This window comes from Phyllobates terribilis, unplaced genomic scaffold (assembly GCF_046119375.1).
Source record: "Phyllobates terribilis strain yellow unplaced genomic scaffold, ASM4611937v1 Scaffold_5__5_contigs__length_657084704, whole genome shotgun sequence".
NCBI lineage: Eukaryota > Metazoa > Chordata > Amphibia > Anura > Dendrobatidae > Phyllobates > Phyllobates terribilis.
Window position 1 is genome coordinate 628,895,632 of NW_027362765.1, and position 10,473 is coordinate 628,906,104.

Sequence of the window (10,473 nt, forward strand, 5' to 3'; positions counted from 1 at the left end):
TTTTATATATATATATAATGTTTTTATATGTTTTATATGTTTATGAAAAATTTTGTATGTTTTGGTGTTTTGTCTTACAGCCCGAGGACGTGCTGTGATTTACCAGGGGGGAATGTAGCACCCTGAGGATTCGGCTGCTACAGGGGTATTGCACCTCAACCCAGAGGTGTGATATTCCACTCCCGGGTAAGGATGGAGTGTGGAACTGAGCTCGGTAGGCTGCATGCACTACACACATCCCATTTCCGAGGAGCAGACCGACGGTACTCCCACTTAGAAATGTGCAGGTACGACCGAGTCTGTTCCTGGCTGGAGTGGGAGGGGGGTGGTACATCCCAAGTAGTGTAGGGGCAGATAGGGGGAGCTGCCTGGGTAAAGTTAGGAGCTCATTGGGTGCTGGTCACCTGAGCTCACACATAGAGGGTGTATATAAGGTGGGCACCAACTAAGAACAGGGTCAGTTGCAGAGAGAAAGTCAGGAGCAGAGGAGAAGAGAGACCCAGAGTGAGAGAGGAGAGAGAGAGAGACCCAGAGGCACAGAAGAAAAGGACTCCAAGATCCCAACTTAAATCCCCGGGTGAAGAGTCGGCACAGGGTACCGGAACCCAAGCTGGTGGGGGTAAAAACACTCCCCAGCCAGAGACCGGAGACCGTGGGCAGCGTTTGCCACGGTCACCCACCACATCCACCCCGAAGGCACACCACATGAAGGGTCAGGGAACCCAAGGCCAAGGGTGTCCCAACAGAAGGCCCGAGGGAGCTGGACCTAGGTGGATCACTGGTGGGGACGGCCAGAGAACGGGACAGAAGGAGAGCTCAGGGCCACGCTCCGGACTTGTTTGGGGGTTGGCTGGATCCAGGACCTGGTGGACGCAGCACGGCTCGGGTGGTCACTCGAAGCTGGAGTGACCAGTACAACATCTGCAGTAAGTAAACACCCTTAACTGCACAACCCGACTCTGTCTTCACTGCCGTCTGCACTGCACCACCACAACCCCCATCCTCTGCACCTGTCCCCCCTGAGGCTATACCCCTCCCGTTGGGGGTTATCCCACCAAGCTGCGCACCCATCATCAGCCTCAGCGGACCCTGCTGCAGCGGCGGCCACAGTGACCGCATCACAACGGGTGGCGTAGTCGACACAAAAGAACTCTTAATAACATCTGTAGGACTGCCACATAACTCTGAGTTTGACGCCCTGGGCACGGGCCGGGTCGCAGCCGCTCGGAGACTACAACCCCCCATCTGATCCGGTGCCGGGTATTCCCCTCAAAAAGGAATATGTCCCAGGGGGCGCGTCAACTTTGGCGTAGTCGGCAGGATTACGTGCCCGCAACACCCGGGTACTGCGTGCCTGAAGAAAAGTGCAAGTTTACCTCAGAAAGAAGTCTCCCGCCGGTTCCGGAGGGTCCACGCCATCGGACCCCATCACAGGTCGTTTCCCGCCGATTGTCCGCCATTTCCAGCTTGTTCCCGCCATCTGCAGAGTTTCCCGCCACTGGGCGACGCTTCCCGCCAAATCCGAAGATTTCCCGCCTTGGAAGAGCAGCGGACGCCATTATGGGCGTGCCAAAGGAGGGCAAGAGGCCGCCTCCCATCGTGGGCCGGGACAGAAAATGGCGCCAAAAGTGGAAACCGCCCCCACCAACAGAGACTGTGATGCTAGAGGTGTCTGTCAGCGTGAAAGAACAGCCCCTGGAGCTGACAGTCACCAAGTGGCCCCGGGGCCGCCCTCGAAGTGGGAGGAGACGAAAGAAAAGAACGAAGATGGGTGCCGCCTGGAGCAGTCTGGAGCGAGCGCACCCGGAGGCAAGAAGCCTGGAGAGGAGTAGCGGAGGAGCTTACCCGGAGATGGAGAGAAAGCAGAACAGCACCGGCCCGCTGGCCAGGAGTCTGCTAGAGACCGAGGAAGGAGAGCGGAGCAGCACCGGCCCGCTGGCCAGGAGCCTGCTGGAAGAAGAGCAGAGCAGCACCGACCCGTTGGTCAGGAGCCTGCTAGACACCACGACCCCACTAGGCCTAGTGGAGGTCCTTGCACAGCTCCCCCGAGACCGGGAGTGTGCACAGACTGCCCTGGAGGGCCTCGCACGGAGGATGGCCCGGGTACAGCGCGAGATATTGGCGGAATGGAGCCGGGAGATGGCCCAGCAAGCTGAGACCAGTCAACGGAGCACGCTACCCTGGAAGAGGAAACAGACCGCCTCTGAGGATGGCGCGGGAGGACCAAAGGCCGGAGACGGCGCCGAGAAGGGAGCCGGACGCAAGGAGGCAGGTAAAGGGGACGCCTATACCCCAAGCCGGGAAACCGCCCACCTGCCCCAGCTCCCCGTCGCAGAGCCCGAAAGTCCCCCTGCTGTGCCCGTAGCCGCCATGTCACCGCTATGGACTAGGCCCCGACCGGAAGCCGCCGCAGCGACCCCTGTGACGTCACGCGCCTCGACCCGGAGCGTGACAAAGCAGGAAATACCACCAGCCTGGTCGCAAGGCCTAGTACCCCCGGGCGCCGCATCACCAACAGCGCCCCCTACCTCCGCGGAGCCTCCGGCCTGATCGCAAGGCCAGGTAGCCCAGGGCGCCGCCGTCCTAACGGTGCCCTTCACCTTCCAGGTGCCCCAGGCCTGGCCGCAAGGCCTGGGCAACCCGGGCGCCACCACCACCGCGCCCGCGCCCGTAAAACCAAGGGTGCCACACCTGGGGGAGGACTTGTTCAGCCAGCTCACATGGCCGGACGGGCGGCCCTTCATCTGGCCCGAAGAATTCCATGAGCTGGAACGGCAGCAGAGACTAGGGCCCTTGTGTGAGCCCCTGATTCCGGCTCCGAAGCCCGTGGCACGGGTCTCGCCTCCTCTGGAAGAAGCCCAATTTGAGTGGGACCCCACCGGAGAAGACCTAATGGGGTTCACTCAGGAAACCAGGGCAGCTGCAGCGGAACGTGCTGAGTGTTGCCGACAGCAGCTCGAAGAGTTTGCGAGGGAGCGGAGAGAGAGGCGGGTCCGGGAGCAACAGGCCCAAGTACGGAGCGCCGAGCAGAAGAGCCGGACCAGGAGGGACCCCCGTGCAGCGCACAGTCCCCGTACCACCGGGACTGTAATAAAGTTTAACCTGCAGCATGGGTGGGGCTTCATCAGAGACAACAACACCCCCGGCGACGTCTTTGTCACGCGCAGAGATGTGGAGTCCCATCTGCCGGAGGGTCACAGAGGTCGTGACCTCTACATCGGAGACGAGGTCACCTTTACCCGGCACAAGTGTGCCAAAGGACCTTACGCCCTCCATGTGCATCGCCTGACGGAGGAGGAGCTGCGATGTGAGGAGGAAGAGCAAGAGGACCCGGACGGGTCTGAAGTTACAACCCGCTACAAGCAAAGAGCAGGAGGAAGACGCCGTTGAGTGCGGCAGAGCAGTAGATGTAAATAGTTACCCGACCGGGTACCAAAGAAACTGTTGCTACATATATATAGTCCCCGTTGGGACCAGCATGAGTGAACTGTTTACCCGTTTACCCTTAATCCCACAGGCTGAGGACTGTGAGCAGCCATTCCCTTCCCTTTACCTGGCCGAGGACTGAGAGCGGCCAACTTCCCCTGTATATAGTTGCGCTTCCTAAAGCGCCCCCTACCGGTTTTATAGAAAACCAGTTTTTCTAAGAGACTGTCGCACTTTTCCCGGACACACGTTGCACAGTGACCGGAGGAGGAGCCAGAGGCGACGAGAATGTTTTATATATATATATAATGTTTTTATATGTTTTATATGTTTATGAAAAATTTTGTATGTTTTGGTGTTTTGTCTTACAGCCCGAGGACGTGCTGTGATTTACCAGGGGGGAATGTAGCACCCTGAGGATTCGGCTGCTACAGGGGTATTGCACCTCAACCCAGAGGTGTGATATTCCACTCCCGGGTAAGGATGGAGTGTGGAACTGAGCTCGGTAGGCTGCATGCACTACACACATCCCATTTCCGAGGAGCAGACCGACGGTACTCCCACTTAGAAATGTGCAGGTACGACCGAGTCTGTTCCTGGCTGGAGTGGGAGGGGGGTGGTACATCCCAAGTAGTGTAGGGGCAGATAGGGGGAGCTGCCTGGGTAAAGTTAGGAGCTCATTGGGTGCTGGTCACCTGAGCTCACACATAGAGGGTGTATATAAGGTGGGCACCAACTAAGAACAGGGTCAGTTGCAGAGAGAAAGTCAGGAGCAGAGGAGAAGAGAGACCCAGAGTGAGAGAGGAGAGAGAGAGAGACCCAGAGGCACAGAAGAAAAGGACTCCAAGATCCCAACTTAAATCCCCGGGTGAAGAGTCGGCACAGGGTACCGGAACCCAAGCTGGTGGGGGTAAAAACACTCCCCAGCCAGAGACCGGAGACCGTGGGCAGCGTTTGCCACGGTCACCCACCACATCCACCCCGAAGGCACACCACATGAAGGGTCAGGGAACCCAAGGCCAAGGGTGTCCCAACAGAAGGCCCGAGGGAGCTGGACCTAGGTGGATCACTGGTGGGGACGGCCAGAGAACGGGACAGAAGGAGAGCTCAGGGCCACGCTCCGGACTTGTTTGGGGGTTGGCTGGATCCAGGACCTGGTGGACGCAGCACGGCTCGGGTGGTCACTCGAAGCTGGAGTGACCAGTACAACATCTGCAGTAAGTAAACACCCTTAACTGCACAACCCGACTCTGTCTTCACTGCCGTCTGCACTGCACCACCACAACCCCCATCCTCTGCACCTGTCCCCCCTGAGGCTATACCCCTCCCGTTGGGGGTTATCCCACCAAGCTGCGCACCCATCATCAGCCTCAGCGGACCCTGCTGCAGCGGCGGCCACAGTGACCGCATCACAACGGGTGGCGTAGTCGACACAAAAGAACTCTTAATAACATCTGTAGGACTGCCACATAACTCTGAGTTTGACGCCCTGGGCACGGGCCGGGTCGCAGCCGCTCGGAGACTACAACCCCCCATCTGATCCGGTGCCGGGTATTCCCCTCAAAAAGGAATATGTCCCAGGGGGCGCGTCACATGGCCCCCCTATCCTGCTATGCATGGCCCCCCCATACCCAATCCTAGTATGCATGGCACCTCATCCCTATCCTGGTATACATGGCACCCCTCATCCGAATCCTGGTATGCATGGCCCCACCCAGATCCCTATCCTGGTATGCATGGCACCCCTCATCCCCAATCCTGGTATGTGTGGCCCTCTTATCCACCATGAGGCGCCGGAGGAGTGTCTGCGCTTACCGCGATCCCCGGCGCCATACACACTCCTCTTACCTGTAATGGCTCCATGCGTTCTTCTGTCTGGAGCCAGACTACACAGGCGTGTCTCGCTTGCGCAGTCTATAGAGGCTTCAGACAGAGAGATGCTTGTACGATTATATTATAGATATATATGTATGTATGTATATATAATCTATATACATATCTATATGTGTGTATATATATATGTATATGTGTGTGTATATGTATATATATATATATATATATATATATATATATATATATATATATATATATATATATATATATATATATATATATATATATATATATATACAGTACAGACCAAAAGTTTGGACACACCTTCTCATTTAAAGATTTCTCTGTATTTTCAGGACTACAAAAATTGTACATTCACACTGAAGGCATCAAAACTATGAATTAACACATGTGGAATTATATAGTTAGCAAAAAAGTGTGAAACAACTGAAAATATGTCTTATATTCTAGGTTCTTCAAGGTATCACCTTTTGTTTTGATGACTGCTTTGCGCACACTTGGCATTCTCTTGATGAGCTTCAAGAGGTAGTCACCGGAAATGGTCTTCCAACAATCTTGAAGGAGTTCCCAGAGATGCTTAGCACTTGTTGGCCCTTTTGCCTTCACTCTGCGGTCCAGCTCACCCCAAACCATCTCGATTGGGTTCAGGTCTGGTGACTGTGGAGGCCAGGTCATCTGGCGTAGCACCCCATCACTCTCCTTCTTGGTCAAATAGCCCTTACACAGCCTGGAGGTGTGTTTGGGGTCATTGTCCTGTTGAAAAATAAATGATGGTCCAACTAAACGCAAACCGGATGGAAAAGCATGCCGCTGCAAGATGCTGTGGTAGCCATGCTGGTTCAGTATGCCTTCAATTTTGAATAAATCCCCAACAGTGTCACCAGTAAAGCACCCCCACACCATCACACCTCCTCCTCCATGCTTCACGGTGCGAACCAGGCATGTCGAGTCCATCCGTTCACCTTTTCTGCGTCGCCCAAAGACACGGTGGTTGGAACCAAAGATCTCAAATTTGGACTCATCAGACCAAAGCAGATTTCCACTGGTCTAATGTCCATTCCTTGTGTTCTTTAGCCCAAACAAGTCTCTTCTGCTTGTTGCCTGTCCTTAGCAGTGGTTTCCTAGCAGCTATTTTACCATGAAGGCCTGCTGCACAAAGTCTCCTCTTAACAGTTGTTGTAGAGATGTGTCTGCTGCTAGAACTCTGTGTGGCATTGACCTGGTCTCTAATCTAAGCTGCTGTTAACCTGCGATTTCTGAGGCTGGTGACTCGGATAAACTTAGCCTCAGAAGCAGAGGTGACTCTTGGTCTTCCTTTCCTGGGGCGGTCCTCATGTGAGGCAGTTTCTTTGTAGCGCTTGATGGTTTTTGCAACTTCACTTGGGGACACTTTCAAAGTTTTCCCAATTTTTCGCACTTGCTGACCTTCATTTCTTAAAGTAATGATGGCCACTCGTTTTTCTTTACTTAGAATTTGTATTATGGCAAGAAAAAAGCAGCTAACAGTCTATTCAGTAGGACTATCAGCTGTGTTTCCACCAGACTTCTGCACAACACAACTGATGGTCCCAACCCCATTTATAAGGCCAGAAATCCCACTTATTAAACCTGACAGGGCACACCTGTGAAGTGAAAGCCATTTCCGGTGACTACCTCTTGAAGCTCATCAAGAGAATGCCAAGAGTGTGCAAAGCAGTCAAAGCAAAAGGTGGCTACTTTGTAGAACCTAGAATATAAGACATATTTTCAGTTGTTTCACACTTTTTTGTTAAGTATATAATTCCACATGTGTTAATTCATAGTTTTGATGCCTTCAGTGTGAATGTACACTTTTCATAGTCATGAAAATGCAGAACAATCTTTAAATGAGGCGTGTCCAAACTTTTGGTCTGTACTGTGTATGTGTGTGTATATATATATATATATATATATATATATATATATATATATATATATATATATATATATATACACACACACACACATATTTATATATATATATAATATCAGAGGCAGGCGGTGTATGTGGCAGGCTGCAATGTATAATACAGCACAAGAGGCTCCATTTCAGTTCTGTCTGCTGCTTCTGTTACTGATATTTGTGTGTATCACATACTCGCACATATATACGTCCTGAGACTGATACACAAATATCGCTGGGCTGATTGCCGAATAATCAGAAACACTGACTTGAATCTTAAAGAATGCCGATCTCTGTAATGCAGGGCATCTCTAAGTCCTTATAAATAAGGCCTCATGTGGCCTAGCCCAAGATGCTGTATCCTTGGATGTCCACACAGTCGGCTCATGTCAAGCCAAACAAAGTGTCCCAGAGTCTCACTGCCCTATCCGGACCTTTTTACAATGATGTGTAGCTTCACTTCCTTCAACTCCTCTAGCAACAGCCACCAACTTCCAAACCCCTGTGCTGCAACTTTGGCCTCTCCGCTGCCTTCTTCTGGCCAAATCATATATTACATCACAAATCTTCAATAATACAGTAAACTGTGATTAACCCCTGCACAGATGTGGAGTTCTGCCACATAAAAGCCTCTTTTCAGAGTGATGATGTACATATTATCAGCAGCTTCATTTCTGCTCGGAGATGTGCCACACCCAGTATCTGTTCATTGACCATGCATAGTTATTTCCAATGTTACACTTGATAGGCATCACTTCTTCAGCAGTTCTCCTAGCTTAGCTATTAGGTGGGTGAATCCAAACTCCATTACTTCCATAGCTCATATTAAGTTAGAGGTTGTTCCAGACTATCATAGCCTATTCTTGTAGTACATGATTGGACTGCTTCACCTTCTTTACTCAATTTATTGCAGAGTAAGAATCCCACAAAGATATTCTTCCCCCAGTATGGTTACCATTGTAGTGGCTGTCTTTGCTATTTCAGCTCAGTACCTTTCAAGTAAATGGCACTTAACTGCACTACAAGGTCCAGCCACTATTAAATGTACTACGCTGTACCCATTGCCCGTTCAATCAGCTGATCAACAGGGGTTCAGGCAATTAGACCTCTATAATCAAAATCCTTTTAACGGTTCATACAACCAACATGATCTTGGTTTTGTTGGTCCGCATATTAATAACAGCACTTCCAATCATCTCAATGAGTTTGTCACTCTGTATTGTATATATTTTAAGTGTACCATCATAAATGGGCAGAGTGCTATATGTGACCCTTCCATCTCTTCTCACAGATTCCCCAGTGGATTCATACAAGCCTTTGTGGTTTGAACGCAAAATGGATCCGGTGATCAAAGAAGTTACGCATATTTACCGAGGCACTTACTGGGAGGCCAAGGAAAAGCAACATTGGAGTGCCTGTCCGGATATCTTCTGAGGAGCAAGTGGAAATGGCAACATCTCGATCCCCTCCCATCCTCTTCCACCCCATGCTCTGTATGTCTTTTACCTTCTGCAATGCCTTACTGACCCTAGTTCTGGCACCCCTGAACAGAGCAATGCTCTGCAGATCATCCCCAGTGAATGAATAATATAGTGCTTTATCTTTTTATTTTTTATCTACTGCTCTCCCCTTTCCCATATGTCACCAGCAATTCATTGTCTAGAACCTTTACAGTAGCACTTATGCATTGCAGGGGTGGCATAACTTAATGCATACGTACAGTTGCCGTCGATCAGCCGCACAGGTGACAGTGCTATCGCACAAAATATTTTGCTTTCCTAGATTTTTTTGTTGGGGCTCTTTCTAGTCTGCAGAGCATTGCTTTGATAAAATCCTTCTTTGGAACTTTGAACCATCTCACAGCCCCTGCCCTGTGCACTAGGGTGGGTGGGGGCCTCTTTTCTGCCTTATGTTTGAGTTAATCTCTGTGATTTTTGGGTTTGTTTTTTTCCTGTTTGATTCGTGTGTTTTTTTTTTCTTGTTTTTTCCTTTGTTGATGAGGGGTGAGGATGAAGGTGGGGGAGGGTACAATTTCTCAGACCTCTGGTATCGATTTTGGGTATACAATTGAGGGTTTGCTCTATTCTGCCCCGATATAAATATATATATATATATGTATATTTTTCATTTCTCTCCCGTCACTACCTCTCGCTGTGAGTCTCACCTTTTTCTCTCTGTTTCTGTGCAAATACTAAATTAAATAAAGATCAGATTACTCTTCTCAAGTTTGTGGGATTTTAATTTTTGGGAATATATTGTTCTAGTATTGCTTGAATTGATTTTAGATTTATTTATACACTGGCCTTAATCCCACCATTTATCCCTTTGCATATTACGTGCAATACATTACATTAGCTACTACACAAATGGCCAGATTCAGTGGTGGGCAACTGCAAGCCCCCAGCTTCTCTCTTGACCTGACTTTGCTAATCCCACTGAGGAGGAATTTGGATCCAGAGATGCTGTAAAATTTTACATTTCAAGTGAGTAATTTGGCCCACCTAACCATGAATACAGGGGAATTTTACTGCATTATACAGTGAGGAAGATAAGTATTTGATACACTGCTGATTTTGAAAGTTTTCCCACATACAAAGAATGTAGAGGTCTGTAATTTTTTATCGTACGTACACTACAACTGTGAGAGACAGAATCTTAAAAAAAAAAAATCCAGAAAATCACATTGTATGATTTTTACATAATTATTTGCATTTTATTTCATGAAATAAGATAAGTATTTGATACAATAGAAAAACAGAACTTTATGTTTGATACTGAGATCTAAGTTTGCAATTACAGAGGTCAGATGTTTCTTGTAGTTCTTGATCAAGTTTGCACACACTGCAGCAGGGATTTTGGCCCACTCCTCCATACAGATCTTCTCCGGTTTCAGGGCTGTCACTAGGCAACATTGATTTTCTGCTCCCTCCAAAGATTTTCTATTGGGTTCAGGTCTGGAGACTGGCTAGGCCACTCCAGGACCTTGAAATGCTTCTTACGGAGCCCTGGCTGTGTCTTTCGAGTCATTGTCATGCTGGAAGACCCAACCACAACCCATCTTCCATGCTCCTACTGAGGGAAGGAGGTTATTGGCCGAAACCTTGCGATACATGACCCCATCCATCCTCCCTTCAATACTGTGCAGTCGTCCTGTCCCCTTTGCAGAAAAACATCCCCAAATACTTCATGGTTGGGACGGTGTTCTTGAGGTTGTAACCATCCTACTTCCTCCTCCAAACACGGCAAGTGGAGTGGATACCAAAAAGTTCTAT

At 49.8% G+C, this 10,473-nt stretch overlaps 1 protein-coding gene across 1 annotated transcript in view; it reads left to right on the plus strand.

Moving 5' to 3' along the window:
- The window catches only part of OSBP (oxysterol binding protein), a 113,274-nt gene extending 103,848 nt beyond the window's left edge, over positions 1 to 9,426 (plus strand). The window contains exon 14 of the mRNA XM_073686137.1: positions 8,493 to 9,426. Within this exon, the coding sequence (XP_073542238.1) occupies positions 8,493 to 8,635 (143 nt within the window). The 3' untranslated portion in view covers positions 8,636 to 9,426. The remainder of the gene's footprint in view (positions 1 to 8,492) is intronic.
- Positions 9,427 to 10,473: the final 1,047 nt, after the last annotated feature.